The 16,096-nt window shown below is 44.2% G+C and overlaps 1 protein-coding gene across 2 annotated transcripts in view; it reads left to right on the top strand.

Moving 5' to 3' along the window:
- LOC309384743 (hyaluronidase-4-like) overlaps nt 1-7,754 on the top strand; it is a 47,928-nt gene extending 40,174 nt beyond the window's left edge. For both annotated transcript variants that reach the window (XM_081938486.1, XM_081938487.1), the window contains exons 2-4: nt 1,060-2,080; nt 5,213-5,302; nt 6,555-7,754. In XM_081938486.1, the coding sequence (XP_081794612.1) occupies nt 1,060-2,080; nt 5,213-5,302; nt 6,555-6,929 (1,486 nt within the window). In that variant the 3' untranslated portion in view covers nt 6,930-7,754. The remainder of the gene's footprint in view (nt 1-1,059; nt 2,081-5,212; nt 5,303-6,554) is intronic.
- The last annotated feature ends 8,342 nt before the right edge of the window (nt 7,755-16,096 follow it).

The raw sequence follows: 16,096 nt of genomic DNA, 5'->3' as shown, positions 1-16,096 counted from the left end.
CTACAGCATGCATTATGACTACTTTCAAAAAAAAATAGAGAGAGAGGTCTAGACGTTAATGGATAATGCATTTGGCTGAGAAATCTTTTATCTCCAGGGGAACAGTGCGTTCAACAGAAGTCACCAATGATCGAGGAAGGCAATCTCTGAATGTCTGCTCCGTGACCTATGTAGAGTGAGGTTAATGTGATTGCTCAGTTCCTGGTGGAATTGGCCCAAACAAATAAGGAAAGAGGCGCTTGTGATTGTCAGGGAAGGAACGGAAAGCAGCATCCAGATTTCTTCACAGTTTTCTACCAGGGACTGTAGCCTCTGGGGTTTTGGATTCAGAACTTCGTCTCCATACTCTTTTCAGAGGCACTGAATGCTAAATATAAACATATGGACTTTCTTTTCTTTTTTAAAAAAATCCAAATGGATTGGAATCTCAACAGAGAAGGAGCAATGAGAAAATGACACAACCGCAGCAGCAAAGTGAAACACACACACACACACACAGCTTTCATAAATAGCACAGGAAGCAGTTCTGAATATTTTCTAATTTAGCTTCCCCCCCTCCCCTTTCTCCATTCACTGATATTACAGTACAGATTAAATTAGTTTGGGGAGAATCTCCCGGCAGCAGTGGCAATTAGCAAACAGGCAGACTCCTTCATGTGCTGCTTTACATGGAAAGAAAAAGAAGGCTTTCAGTGCACTCTCATTTATTGTCATGCCCTTGTCTCCAAGCCCCAGGGGGTTCCTGATCCCCCTCCCTGATCCAGGCAGAGAGCTTTATGGTACTTTTTATAGCACACTGATGGAGGATTGAGGGGCTGTGGACTGCTCTCAAGTCCAATAAAAGGATGGCTTGCTGGAAAGGTCTATACTAGTCAAAAGGTTGAGTGCTTCTGATGACCCTGGAGTTTTCAGCGTCTGTCTGTCGGGGAAAACCAGTTTGTAATGGGCGAAGTGCCATTCAAGAGCAGGGGGTTTATTTTAGAAGGAGGGAGTAATGGCTGATAATCGATCAGTACAGTGCTGATGCCATGTTGACAGTGTCTTCTGTCCTCCTTGCAGGATTGCACACCACTCAAGAACGTCACGCTTAGCCGGGGTGCTAAAATGGGCTTCGACACAATTGAGGCTCTACCATTCTCTGGGTCATCAAACCTTCTTGTTGCTGCTGCTACTCTTGCCAGATGGGCCGGCTGCCTTTCCTCTTGCTGCTCATAACTTGAAACCAGCCCTGCCTCCCATTGTAAAAGACAAACCTTTCCTAGTGACTTGGAACGCACCAACGGCTCGCTGTGCAGCTACCTATGACGTCCCTCTCCACTTGGACTCCTACGGCATCCTGGTGAATTCCCAGGAAGCCTTTGTGGGTGGGAACATTACCATCTTCTACTACGATCAACTAGGCTTATACCCGTATTACATGAACACAACAGTGCCATCCACTGCGGTTCACGGCGGCTGTCCTCAGAACGCCAGCTTGAAAGACCACCTGGAGAAGATGACAAGGGACATCGCTGTGGCCATGCCCTCCCACTCTTTTGCAGGTCTCGCTGTGATTGACTGGGAGAACTGGAGGCCTCAGTGGATTCGGAACTGGGACAAAAAAAATATCTACCGGGACATGTCCCTCCTCTTGGTCAAGCAAAGAAACCCCCATTTATCTGATTATGAAGCTGAGCTGGAGGCCAAATGGGAGTTTGAGACAGCTGCGCAGCATTTTATGACGAAGACTCTCCGCTCAGCCCAATCTCTGCGCCCCAATGGCTGGTGGGGCTACTACCTCTTTCCCGACTGTTACAACTATGATTACTTGGATGACTTTGAGGGCTTCACGGGTCACTGTCCCCCGGTGGAAGTGCAACGCAATAATGACCTCTCTTGGCTTTGGGAGGACAGCAGGGCCCTCTACCCGTCCATCTACTTGGAAGAGATGCTGAGAACCTCTCCTCAAGGGAAGAAGTTTGTGAGGGCCAAAGTGGGCGAGGCCTTGAGAGTGGCCGAGTTGCCTTCTGCCCAACATTCCCTACCTGTTTTCGTGTATGCCAGGCCATTCTACACCTACACCCTGAAGGAGCTGAGCCAGGTGAGATTCTTTCACTGTTTAACCTTTGCCTCCCCATGAACTTTAGCTCTGAGCCCAGCAGAGTTCTTGGGCATCAAGAACTCTGTGCCTGTTTTGGAACTGTGTGATAATTAAACCCGACCTGTGAATGGAATCTTGTAGGACAGAAAGAAATGCATTTGATCCCCACGTTTCAGGCTTCGTTTGGGAAGGTGAGAAGAGCTGTCCCACTAGGTTTCTCAGCGAGAGATGCCAAACGGCATCCAAATGAGAATCACTGTGCGATGAAAAGGGTGATGTGAGTGGGCCATTTCCCTTGGATTGAAACGTACTCTGCACTTAAAAATGGATGTATTTAAAAAATGTTTGTGTAACACTCTTCCTCTTGAATGGGCAGGATACACATAATTGCTTCCAGCCCTCCTTTAAAAAAATATTTTCCCCTCCTTTAGTTGTAAGATCACTACTTAACCTAGGCTGCAAAACCTCAGCAACCCGGGGCTAATGCAGAGCCTATAAGACCTGCACTCACTTTTTACATCATGGTGTCGGCCATGCTCATCATTTTAAAAACCTTCTTCTGCTGATACGGAAAATTTCCAGTTATCTCGGGGACAGTTCTCTATTTGTTCATTGTGCAGCACTATATGTTGCCTTTCGTAGCAGTGTGCAGTTCATTCAGCCTTTGGAAGGGGGTTGCATTTGTGCAGGGCTGAAGGACGATTGTTGGTAGCTCTAGTAAATGAGGCCTTTACTCCCAGGTGGTGGCGTTGCAGTCCCCTTCCCAAAGAGCAGCAACACCCCTTCCTGGCTGGTGGAGCTTTTCCTTCCCTTCAAGCTGAACTGGGGCAAGGTGCTATTTCTAAGTGAAAGCAGCTTTGCTCTTCTCATCTGGCTTCTTTGATGCCTCTCCGTCTCTTTGGTAGTTTTTGAGTCAAGGCACCACATTGTATCAAATTGCTCCTTTGATCTAACTTAAGGGAGCTCTTGTGAAGCCAAGAAGGGCTTTGTTGCCTGGCTCTACTTTAAAAAAACAAATTAACAGAAGAGGAACCTTTTAAAAAGTGGATGTATATTTTAACTCAAGTGGGATGGCAGTCCGATTATGGAGGCTATAACGCAGATGATAGGTAGATGGGCAGATAGATAGACCGAGAAGCACTTAAAAGAATGTCACACATCTCCATGTGTGCCCAGGATTGAAGCAGGAAACTTGTGTAAACAGGGAGAGATCAGCACTCTGGAAATGATCCATGGGGGCCTCTTGCTGAAAGTAGACCAGGAAGAGCTGGCAGAGAAGGTGAACCTCCAGTTATTGGGAAGGAATGGAGCAAAAGAAAGAGATCTTTGTGGTCCACCCCCCCCCCCCCCCACCACCAACAGGGATTGACAGAAGAGGAAATGCCTTGGTTAGGATTATTGTCATAGATTCATGTGGAAAAAAACCTAGAGGTGGATGATCTCACTGGGCTAGGAATAACCCTTCCTCCCAACCCTTGTTTCAACATGGCAAACCCACAGTAGCTTTGTTTTCATCATTCTCTTCATTGGGAGAATGGTGTAGAGCAGGGGTGTCAAACGTGCGTCATCACAGGGATCACAACGTTTTCCCCCTTGGCTAAACCAGGTGTGAGCGTGGCCCGAGTGTGACGCATCCAGCCCATGGGCTGCGGGTTTGACAGTCCTGGTGTAGAGAATTATGCAATTAGGAGGGACTATTTAGGCCAAGTTCAGTGCAGAAGTCAACATTAAAGCATCCTTGATAGATAAACACCCAGTCTCTGATTGAATATATCCCATGAAGTGATAACTGACTTCATTGCTTGTAGTGTTAGGAAGTTTGTCCCCAAGCATCTATTGAAGCGGAACAAGCTTTCTGACAATTTGCATCCATTTTTTTTGTGTCCACACTGGAACAAGAATTTTAGCTCAAGAGATTTTATTCCCCATGGAAGAGCTTACTGTAAGTGTCTTAAGGATTCAGAAATAAGATCAGTTTTTTAAAAAAAAAATCACGCAGAAAAATAGGAGTTTTAAAAACTTGCAATATCATGGAATCATCAGCATCAGATATCGTGATTTGTAAATAGTTACATTCAGGGGTAAAATACAGCAGGTTCTGAGAGTTTCTGGAGAACTGGTAGCAGAGATTTTGAGTAGTTCAGAGAACTGGAAAATGCCACCTCTGGCTGGCTCCAGAGTGGGGTGGGAATGGAGATTTTGCAATGTCCTTTCCCCCAGGAGTGGGAAGGGAATGGGGATTTTGCAGTGTCCTTCCCCTGCCACGCCCATCAAACCATGCCCACAAAACCAGTAGTAAAAAAAAATTGAATTTCACCGCTGACTACATTTAAAAAAGAATCTAATCACATGACCAGGGAACAATTCTAGAAGCAGGTTTTCACAAAGTAAATGGCAAGAGGTTGTTGGAAGCCCCCCCCCACCAAAGAATTAAATATTTTGGGAAATATTAAAGAGGCAGGATAAAATATTTCCCCTAAAGGAGAAATTTAAAAAAAATCTTGAGGCAGAAACCAGCCCCCGTTTCCTTGCCCCAAGCAGAAACTGAGGAGGCCAGCTTTTAGAAATGCAGATTTGGCAATCCATTCAGAAAGATGGAGTCCAGACAGAAACTCAGATAAGCAACAAGCAAAAGGTTGACAAAATTAGCTCAGACTAACACCTAGGATTTCCGTTTCCTCTTTTGTCTATAGAGCCAGCTATGACCCCTGCATGACCCGCATAGGAATCCAGAAGCTATAAAAACTCACCCACTCTCGACTCCATTTTGCCAGCTGTCCCTGAATTACATGTGGTTGGTGGTTCTGCTTCATCAATCAAGGGAACCTTTCTTTTCAATCAGCCTACAGGCTCCATTTTATTTCCAGTGCCTTTCTCCTGGCTCCTTGGACCTGGACCTGGATATTTCTTCCAACAAGGTTCACCAGAAATGTCTCGACCTCTTCCTTGTTTATTATTTATTTTTTCACATTTTTGAACCATCCCTCTTCCTTAGGCAGGGACTCTGGACAGTAGACAATAAATGTTAAAATATAGAAACAGCATATGAAAATCTAAAATTTAGAAGGGGGCAAGGAGGATGAAATCCTGTTGCTGCTAATTTCTTTGTGATGGTTTCTCTTGCTGTTCTAGACAGACCTGGTGTACACCATAGGGCAGGCTGCAGCCATGGGTGCTCACGGCCTTGTACTCTGGGGAGACGCAGAATATTCTCGGAACCGGGTAATGTAGTTCCATAACTCTCCATGCTCTTTTCTTATTCTTTCTTTTTCCAATTCATTTTTGCTCCTTACTTGCCACAGAGGTGAGGATAGACCTCAGGCTGTCTGTATCTCTTATTATCTGGTCGTTTTTAGATCAACTTGCATACAATGCAATTTATTTCTGCAATAAATAAAAGAGATTTAAAATCCAGTGCTAATGAGAAATGGGGGCGGGGGGGGGGGGAATCAATATTTTTGACCTGATCTAGAGATAGGCAAAGTGTCACATTTCAGATGTGGCTGAATTACAGCTTCCAGCAGCCCCTATCAGGCTGGCTAATGGTGAAGGAATCTGAAAATTGTGGTTCAGCAACATTTGGTTATGCACCTTTGGACTAATCCTTCTCTTTGAAGTGACATCCTGCATCTGGGTTATACTATTTCAAGTGTTTGTGGCATCATTAGTAGCTGTTCTGTAACTAATTAAACATCCATCATAGATAGAAAGATACTGCGAGGAATAATTATGGTCTGTTGTTCGGGTTTCTTGACAAAGAAATATGGAAGATCTGTTTTATTTAGAGAGGTAAATGGTTTCAAATGGTACAGCCAAGACTGACCATCTCTTATTACAGGTTCCATACAGTATTAGTGCAGTTTAGTGTATTAATGCATGAATAAAACACACAAGACAAACAATACCCTTTCTGAGATTTCTCATTGGTGTAACAAGGGAAATGTAAAGCTGGCAATTTCTCTAAACAGCTCAGAGTTCTTCTATGTTGTTATGTTTCCATGTTTGTAGTCTATTTTATCTATTTCATTTGACTGTACACCGCCCCGAGTCCCTTTGGGGAGAGGGGGCGGTATAAAAATCGAAATAAAAGGTAAAAGGTAAAGAGTTATTTCTGGGCAGTGCAGAAATGTAATAAACAAAAAAAAAATATGTTTCCAAATTGTCGGTCAGTCCTGATCTCAATTTGGATTTTCCAAAACTGTTATTCTGTGGATTTCCTCAATCTGTAGCCCCCAAGAAAGACATTCCAGGGATCACATGATTTTTTTTGGATTCCTTACCTCAAGATTAGAGAGCACTAGCCCTACCTCAGAGAGAAGAAAATCAGATACTGAAAACACTTTCTCCTCAGGCCCTTGGTAGAATGCTGTACTTCTACAATGGATTCAGCCTTAGCCAGGCAATTTTTCTCTGGATTTATATCAATTATGGTAATTGCTATGTTTCTTAATGTATATCTTCCCCTCTCTTACAGACCAATTGCTTAAAGTTCCACAAATATCTGACAAGCACTTTAGGCCCATATATTGTCAACGTGACCAGGGCAACTGAGCTCTGCAGCCGTCATATCTGCAATAATCATGGCCGCTGCATTCGCCGGAGAATGGACTCTGACGCTTATTTACACCTTGGTCCTAATCCTACGGAGGGCATAGCCACTCTTGAGTTGGCAAACAGGACTTTAAGCCAACAGCAGAAGGTCAAGATGGAGCAGGAGTTTGCTTGTCATTGCTACAAGGGATGGAGTGGCAAAAGGTGCCTTTTCAAGGGGCACAGCGTGCGATTGTGGGCAGACAGTTGGTGCATTTACGGCACGGTTTTGTCTTTACTTTGGATAAGGTATTTATGAGCCACTTGGACTAGTTGTTATAAATATGAATATTGTGAAGCCAATGCTATAAAGCGAATCCTGTATCTTTCCGTGCGACAGAGAAGAAAGGTACAGGCATGGTGTTGGGTGATAAAAGAGGCGTTGTCAAGTTGCTGTAACTCTCCCTGACGTCCCAGGATGTCCTTCTCTGGTGGTGTTGCACTGGGAAAGTTGGCACGTGTGGATTAGTCCTAGTACCGTTCACTATCTATGCAGGACTTCCCATACACCAGGGGTGGGCTGCTTGGGCTCTCCAGAGGTTGCTCGCGTATATCTCTCAGCCATCGATGAAGGATTGTTGGAGCTGAAGCTTAGCCCTCGGGGAAGAACACAGATTTTCTACCCAGACGTTTTTGGGGGGGATTTCAAAAAAAGTCAAGAAGGTGGTTGCAACTGCATGATCACAACAACCATATGGATTTGGGTTTTTTTTTTTTACTTCTCCAGCAGAACTTCATTCCTACCCCAGCAATACACAACAAATAACTTTCTTTTTAGTTTCTAAAGTTCTCACCAGCATACAAGCATCCTTAATGTTTGAGGTGCACGTTTTTCTAAACTGTGACAAAGACCGTAATTTCCTACTTCCTTTTGTTGTATCAAAACTGATCTAAGCACATTATTTATATACAGAGCAAACCTTTCCTACTTGAACCAACTAGGTGTCCTCCAAAATGTGATTGGTGCTGTTTTCATTGAAATATGTACGTAGGTGAAATATGTGTACTTGTCAGGCTACCTCTCTTATCAAGGAATGGGGGAGAGAAAACTTAATTTTTTTTAAATTAAATATTTTTCATGTGACCCTCAGTGCCTCGGTGCCTCATTCTTTTATAATGCTATGTACTGGAAGCCAGAAATATCTTTCATCTCAATCAGCCATGAACATTTTTTATTTATATGAGTTGACTCTCATGGCTGTTTGTCTCCTGAAAACTCTCAAATCTTTAATGTCTTCCTCCTCTCTTTGTACTGTATACTGATGCTGTTGCTACATCCAGGGCCGTTGCTCTAAAAGCATTGGAATACTTTAGACCAGGGCTGTCAAACTTGTGACCTGCGGGCAGGAGGCGTCATGCACTGGCCACGCCTGGTTTAGCAAACAGGGAAAAAGTCACGATACGTCAAGTGACGCAGCTGTGAAGATGCGAGTTTCACACCCCTGCTTTAGATTCTCATTCAGCTCAACCTACATCACAGGGTAGTTTAAAGTTTAAAATTGGAGGGAGTGGGTTGACATACTACATCTAGAGCAGTGGTGGGCAACCTTTTTTTTCAACTGAGCCAAATCTCGCCAAAACCACGATTGAAATTTATTTTGAGAGCCACATTTTTAAAACCGAAAATACATAGGATGGTACACTGTTTTCAGTTTCAATAAACTCTGGCATTTGAAGCACGCAAGTCTTAAAGCTGTCAAGTTACAAGATCCTTGCATCCCTAACCCTTTAGAGAAAAAACCCCAAGGGGTCTTCAAACCTGACAGCTTTAAGACTTGTGGACTTCAACTCCCAGAATTCCTCCTCCAGTCATGTTGGCTCAAGAACTCTGGCATTGAAGCATGCAAGTCTTAAAGCTGTCAAGTTGCAAGACCCTCACACCCCCAAACCTTTAGAAAAAAAAACCCAGGGGTCTTCAAACCTGACAGCTTGAAGACTTGTGGACTTCAACTCCCAGAATTCTGAGAATTGAAGTCCACCAAGGGCATCAATCATATTAGCCCAGGGATCTGCAAAATTGGCTCTTAAGACTGGTGGACTTCAACTCCCAGAATTCTGAGAATTGAAGTCCACCAGTCTTAAAACAGCCAACTTTATAGACCTCTGTGTTAGCCCAAAGCCTGGCGCTGGGCGGGCCTTGCTCCCCCATTGGTGGAGCCCCAAGAAGCGAGGAGGGAGAAAAAGAGACGGAGGCCAAGGAGCTTCCCCCCCGCCCCCTCCCAGCAAAAATCTAACCGGGGAGCGGGGCGGGCAGTAGCAAATTAGCCGATCACGCGGCGTGATCACGCGGCGTGATCGGCTAATTTGCTACTGCCCGCCTGGCTCCCCGGTTAGATTTTTGCTGGGAGGGGGCGGGGGAGGGGAAGCTCCTTAGCCTCCGTTTCTTTTTCTGCCTCCTCGCTTCTCGTCCCCGCCCGACTTCAGGATCCTCCCTAATCATTGTGGATCGAAAAGAAAAAAGGGAAAGGTCCGCTTGTTTTGAAGTGCCCGAGAGGAGGGAGGGGAGCGGGCGCCCGGCACACAGAAGAGCCACATTAAAATGTGTAAAGAGCCGCTTGTGGCTCACGAGCCGCGGCTTGCCGACCACTGATCTAGAGGAAAAGTGGGCTAGAAAACTCTAGGTCCGTGATGGCGGACCTATGGCACCCATGCCAGAGGTGGCACATAGAGCCTTCTCTGTGGGCTTGTGCGCCGTCACCAGCTGCTCTCTTCAGGATTATGGCATGCCAGCTGATCTTCGTGCGAAGACCAGCTGGCCAATTTGCATGCACACTAGCCAGCTGCTTTCTTCCGAGTTCTAGCGCTCCAGCACGGACACGCTCCAGTTTCAGAACTTGGTGCCGAAAAAGTTAACCATCACTGCTCTAGGTTGACAAGCAGAAGTCCAGCAAGTGCAGCCTTCATCTTTAACAGCATAACTGTTCAAGGAAACATGGGCCTTGTTTCCAATCAGCTTGACACATGTGTGGGTCCTCAAGGAAAAGGTTGCAGCTTTAAAAGCAACCCAGTGTTGCTCTAAGGAGCCACATTCAGACAATATATAGACAAATGCAGATATGGTGGTTTTGCAGGGTGACGAGAAGTTCAATGCACATTCGGACTGCAGAGTTTGGATCATGCCGGAGCCCTGCAATGTGCAATGCATTATGCAGTTACCCTATACCAGCGATGGCGAACTTTTTTTGGCTCACGTGCCACAAGTGGGGGGGAGCGCAGGGGGGTTGTGTGCCGGCATGCCGCACCCATAATGCAATGCATGACCCCCCAGTGCGCACGTGCGCACAAGGCACGACCCCCCCATTTTTACATGCTTTTTTCGCCCTCCCCAGGCTCCAGAGGCTTTATAGGAGCCTGGGGAGGGCAAAAAAAGCCTCCCTCGCCCCCCCCGGAGGCCCTCCGGAGGCTTCAGGGACCATCTGGAGGCTTCCCTGAAGCCTTTGGAACGCTTAAAACCACCCTCCAAGCAAACCAGAAGTGACGGTCCCTGAAGCCTTCGGAGCACTCAAAAGGATCCTCCGAGCAAACCGGAAGTGACTTCCGGTTTGCTCGGAGGGTCATTTTAACCACTCTGAAGACATCAGGGAAGCCTCCGGACAGTCCCTGAAACCTTTGGAAGTGACTCCGGTTTGCTCGGAGGGTTGTTTTAAGCACTCCGAAGGCGTCAGGGAAGCCTCCGGATGGTCCCTGAAGGGCCTATACCAATGGATGAGTCATAGAATGATTTCACCAACATCCTAGCACCACTTACAAAGGGGAGGGCTGCTCACTCTCCGTTGCCGCTCCATATGATCAGGACAGTATTTGTTTGCAAGGCCCTTATGCAAAGGAGGCTTTTGCAGGTAGCCAAGGTCCTCCGCTGTGTGCCAGCCAATTTCTGCAACCCGGTAAAACCCAACCACACACCCCATTGTCTCCTGTAAAGATGATGGGATTAATGTTTACAATTTCCTGCTACGATGGGAATCAGTAAGACAACATTTAACTTTGGTTGCCAACCATTTCTTTTTTTCTGGGGTTGGTGTTTGTTTGCACCTTTGCTCTGACTTCCTTCTCACACATTCCTGATGGAAAAGCTGTGTTTGTGTTAGCAAGGTGGTTATGGCAGCTGCAAGAGAGTAGTTGTGTCACCCCGTTTGGTTGATATTGATTCAGATTTCATATCCTATGTCAGGGGTGTCAAACTCATATCGTCACAGCGGTGTCACGTGACATTGGGACTTTCCCCCTCTTTGCTAAACCGGATGCGGCTTGTGCCTGATGCATTCGGCTCCTGGGCCGGGAGTTTGACAGCCCTGTCCTATATCAACGACCCCTAATCTTTTGGGCACAAGGGATCTGTTTGTGGAGAGACCTTTTTCCGCAGACCAGAGCGAGCGTGATTTTGTGTGCTGCCTTCATCCCGTGTATGGGGCTTCGCTTGTTTGCGCGGCCCGGTTTCTGGCATGCGAGGGAACTGTGCTGATCCATGGAGTGGGGGTCGGGGACTGCTGTCATACATATTGGCATTTGCGATCTAAACATAATAAAGTGTATTGGTGGTGGTTTGTTCTCCAAGCTTGCCGTTTGGCTTCCGAACGTTTCGTCACCAGGCTAGATAACATCATCGGCGGAACTTCAGTTGAAGCGTCTTGATTTAACAGCAACAAACCACCAACCACATCTGCCTCCCAAGCTACAAATCTTTTCCATCATCTCTAAAGTGTATTGGATTTCTAGCCTACGTATACCCATGGCTTGGGACAATTGTAACCCTCCTACTACATGGCCATTCTGTGGTGTTAGAGACCTAGGGGCAGATGCCATGACAAATATTACTAAAGTATAAAATATAAGTTGAAATAACGAGGAAATGAAAAAGTGTGCATTTGTTCACGTACGGTGGAGAACAGTAACACTGTTTTTTTTATAAAAGAGACAGATTGGGGTGGGGTGGGGTGGGGTATTGTTATGTATCCATAGAAGAAAACAAGCCACTGGCTGTAAATTCTTGGTTATCAGATGCGCACGTGCTCATGTGCTGAGATGGTTATCACAGCCTGAACTGAGCCCTTGTGTGCAATGCTGCAGAAATGGAGATTAGCTTGTTTTATTTATTTTATTTGTATTAACTTTCCAAATGAGATTAATGCTAATCTGGAGTCCACAGAACATGAACTGAACTGCACTATTAGCAAAGAAGTAGAATTGCAGTTGTGTCATGGGAGCACAAGGCTACTTATGGCACACTCCCCAGGCTGCAAATTTAATCCAGGTTCATTTAGGGTCCGTTCAAAGTTACGTCATTGAAAAAAAGTGATTTATGACCACTTTTCAGTTACCACCTTTGTAGCATCCCCATGATCACGTGATCAAAAATTCAGATGCTTGGCAACTGGTTCGTACTTATGACCATTGCTGTGCCCCAAGGTCATGTGATCCCCTTTTGCAACCTTTTGACAAAGTCAACGGAGAAGCCAGATTCGCTTAACAACCATGTCACTAACTTAACAACTGGAGTAAGTCACTTAACACCTAACCTGTGGCAAGAAAGGTTGTAAAATAGGGCAACACTCACTGAACAAATGTCTCATTTAACAGCGGACATTTTGGGCTTCATTGTGGTCATGCGTTGAGGACTACCTGTACCACCTTTCCCTATGAATTCGTATTGGATCTTTGGTGAAGATAGCTGTGGTCCACATAGATTTAGAGAGCCCCACCTAATTAATTGGCTGTTTTTGCTCAGAGCAGGAATTCTGAAATGAACAGCTTGTATACGAATTAGAATTGATTCCAGTCTCTTCTTTTGTTAGAGAATGACAGCTCTTGGCTTACTATAAAACCTGGATGTTAAATAAAGATGGATTGTTTATAGCAGATCATCTCTAGGCTCATCATCTGATGGCAGAGATGCCTACTGAGTAAGCTGCTTACTTGCACCTCTTTGTGTGAGGATCTATCCGATGTATTAAGTACTTAACTTCAATCCTGGGCAAGGGAATTATGCCACGTGGCCTACTAATTTGGAGGCATAATACTCAGTTTTAGCTACGGCACAATAACATTCCTTTGCTTTTAAACTACAAATTGACCAGCTTATTATAAAATGCATGGTGCCTACCTACCACACAGCAGTTCTACCTTTAATAGATTCCTGACAGAAAATCCAGGCTATGTCCACCAAGTACATTCTCTACAATATTCTTCCTGTCCATTATTAAGTACGTAAATCAAATCTAATTCTTCTCCCTCAAATGTCTCTCACCTAAGAATGCCCCCAAATGCATTGAGCATCTGTGCCAAAAACCAGCTGATGAATACAGGTCTCACGGGGGTATTTTCGTGATTCTTTTGGGGAGTTATAGCTTGAGGTTCATTTACCTTCTTGCACCAAAATGTATGAGAACCAGCTATGAACACAGAATTGAATCCATAATTGAGTTGTGATGACATTTGATACACAGAAAGAAGCAATGAACGGATCTCAATGCTTCTTTGGTATTTAGGACCAGGTAGTGCCATGCTTTAAAAGGGCAACATACAAAGCTTTGGAATTCAGCATAAATGTACCATGTTGTCTTCGCTATGTTTCAGCTGCATATTAGACAGCTTTCTTGGCACAGAAGACATTTTTAAACCTGTACTTGAAATATATTTGTCAGTAAGTCATAATCAAATGATATTAACTGAACATGTTATTAACACCTCAAAGGGGCAAGTTCATGAGAAGTGTTACTATCGCTTTGTACTGCTTTGGCAAGACATGGGGAGAAGAACGCCGAAGATAGAGGAGTGGAGGCTAAAACATGATGAACAATTGCAGGAACTAGCAATACCGAAGAGAAGGACTAGGGGTGTCAAGATAGCAGTCTTCCAATATTTGAGAGGCTGTCACAGAGAATTTGGCATCTATCTATTCTCCAAGCATCTGAGGGGAACACCACAAGAAGCAAACTATCAAGGAGAGATCCAACAAAGAACTAAGAAGAAAATTCCTGATAATGAGAAGAGTTAACTCAGTGAAACGGTTTGCCTCCAGAAATTGTGGGTGCTCCCTCACTGGAGGTTTTCAAGAAGAGAGCCATGTATCCAGAATGGTATAGGCCCGGGGGTCCTCCTCAAGCAGGCGTTGGGACTAACAAACCTCCCTTCCACGTCTGTTATTCTGCATAAATTTTGCCTTTTAATTGTGTACACTAAGAATGCCAGCAATAAAGCTCTGCCTGCTGGATATTTAAGAAACATTGTTTACGGATTTGATTTCAGTATTTTGGCAAAAACAAAGCAACAATGTTGGAGAGGCTCTCCGATTAACACCTGGAGAGTAAAACTGATCTTGTTATCCTTGATAACCAAGCCAAGATAGGGCCTTGAATAAATGTGAACACACCAATGCAGGCTATATATATGTAGTATACAAAACGGCGGCGGCAGGGAGAGGGGATGGGCACGGGCATCCATGGTGTATTGCAGATCTGCAAACATGATCTCTTCTGCAGTTACATGCAGTTATAATGATGACTCAAATAAGCAGGGGATCGTGGTCCAAAATGAAGAACCTTCTTCGGAAATGCGAAATGGGGAACCAGGTATCACACATCAGTCACAGAAGAAGAGCAAGGTAAGCAAAAAGAGAAGCCACCTTCTGGTTGGTGATTCAATTGTAATGGATGTAAATTTAGGAGAGGATATGGAGGTTTTAAAAGAGGTCAGGTGTCTGCCAGGTGCTACTGCCAGCAGAGACAAGAGGCGTATTCTTAAGATAGTCAAGAATGCAAGTAAGGACTGTGACGTTGATGCTATTATACATCTTGGCACAAATGATCTGTCCCAAAAAGATGTACTTTCTGTGCAGAATGATTTCCAGAACTTGGGGTATGAACTTAATAGTATAGGTTGTAGGCTTATCTTTTCAGAGGTTTTACTGTATATAAGGAACAAAAAGGGAAAGGCCAGCGTGTAGCAGAGTTTAATGTTTGGCTAAAGGAGTGGTGTAAAAGGGAAGGCTTTGGTTTTATTAGTCATGATGCCTGTAGCTGGTCCAATGAAAAACTGTACAAAAGAGATGGGTTGCACCCATCCAAGAAAGGGACTGAGTTATTTGGCATTAAATTCACAGATTTTCTTGATAAACATTTAAACTGAAGAGCGGGGACAGAGAATTAATAGATACAGAACATTTCTGTCCCCAGCAAACTAAAATTCATAAGGTTATAAGTGCATGTAACATAGATGTTTGTGTGGGTAAGATTATCACTCCTGCTGTCAAGCAAAACCAAGCATTTAATAGTGATTGCCATACCATGTGAATGAATCACACAAGTGGCAAGAAAATAGGGGCAGTCAGGCATAACACAGGTTATGTAGACAGTAAGCACAAGGTCAATCAAAATGGACTCAAATGTCTATACACCAATGCACAGAGTATGAGGAATAAACAGGACAAATTAGAAATTCAATTAAAAGAGGGCAGATACGATGTTATTGCCATTACAGAAACTTGGTGGGATGAATCCGACAAATGGAACATAAAGCTAGAAGGATTTAAATTATTTAAAAGAAATAGACCAAATAAAAGAGGAGGTGGAGTTGCACTATATATAAGAAATAACTACATCTCTACAGAAATAGAACACAACAATGATGAGAACTATCTTGAATGCATTTGGGTCAATATTAAAGGTTATGGGGGAATTGCCATTGCCATAGGTCTATACTACAGGCCACCCAACCAAGCAGAGGAAGTAGATGAACTTTTTGCTAGTCAGCTAACTAAGGTATGTAGGAAGCACACCACAATAGTAATGGGAGATTTTAACTACCCTGACATCAACTGGGAAACAAACTCTGCACCAAGTGGAAGATCCAACAGGTTCTTAAGAAACCTAGCAGACAACTTTGTTTTCCAAAAAGTAGAGAAGGAAACAAGGGGATCAGCCATATTGGACTTAATCCTCACTAACAGAGAGGAAATGATAGAAGGTGTTGAAGCCATAGGAACCCTGGGGGCAAGTGACCATGCAATATTGGAATTTAACATTATCCAAACACAAGTAGTAGAACAAAGCCAAACTAGAGTCTTGGACTTTAAGAAAGCTAATTTCAATAAACTTAGAGAGAGCTTGGGAAAAATTCCATGGATGAGAATCCTCAAGGGGAAAACAACTCAAGAAGCTTGGGAAATTTTGAAAAATGAGATTACAAAAGCCCAGTCTAGCACAATACCAATGAAGAAGAAAAATAACAGCTCCCAAAAGAAACCAGCATGGCTGCATAAAGAACTATCTGACAAACTGAAAGACAAAAAAGGTAAGTATAAAAAGTGGAAGGAGGGGGACATAACTAAGGCAGAATATCAGCAAATAGCCCAAGCCTGTAAAGATGAAGTGAGGAAAGCTAAGGCTCACAATGAAGAAAGGCTTGCCACAAAAGTAAAAATTAACAAAA

Source organism: Natrix helvetica, assembly GCF_964273705.1.
Source record: "Natrix helvetica genome assembly, chromosome: 1".
NCBI classification, from domain to species: domain Eukaryota; kingdom Metazoa; phylum Chordata; class Lepidosauria; order Squamata; family Natricidae; genus Natrix; species Natrix helvetica.
This window is presented reverse-complemented; position numbering and strand designations above follow the sequence as displayed.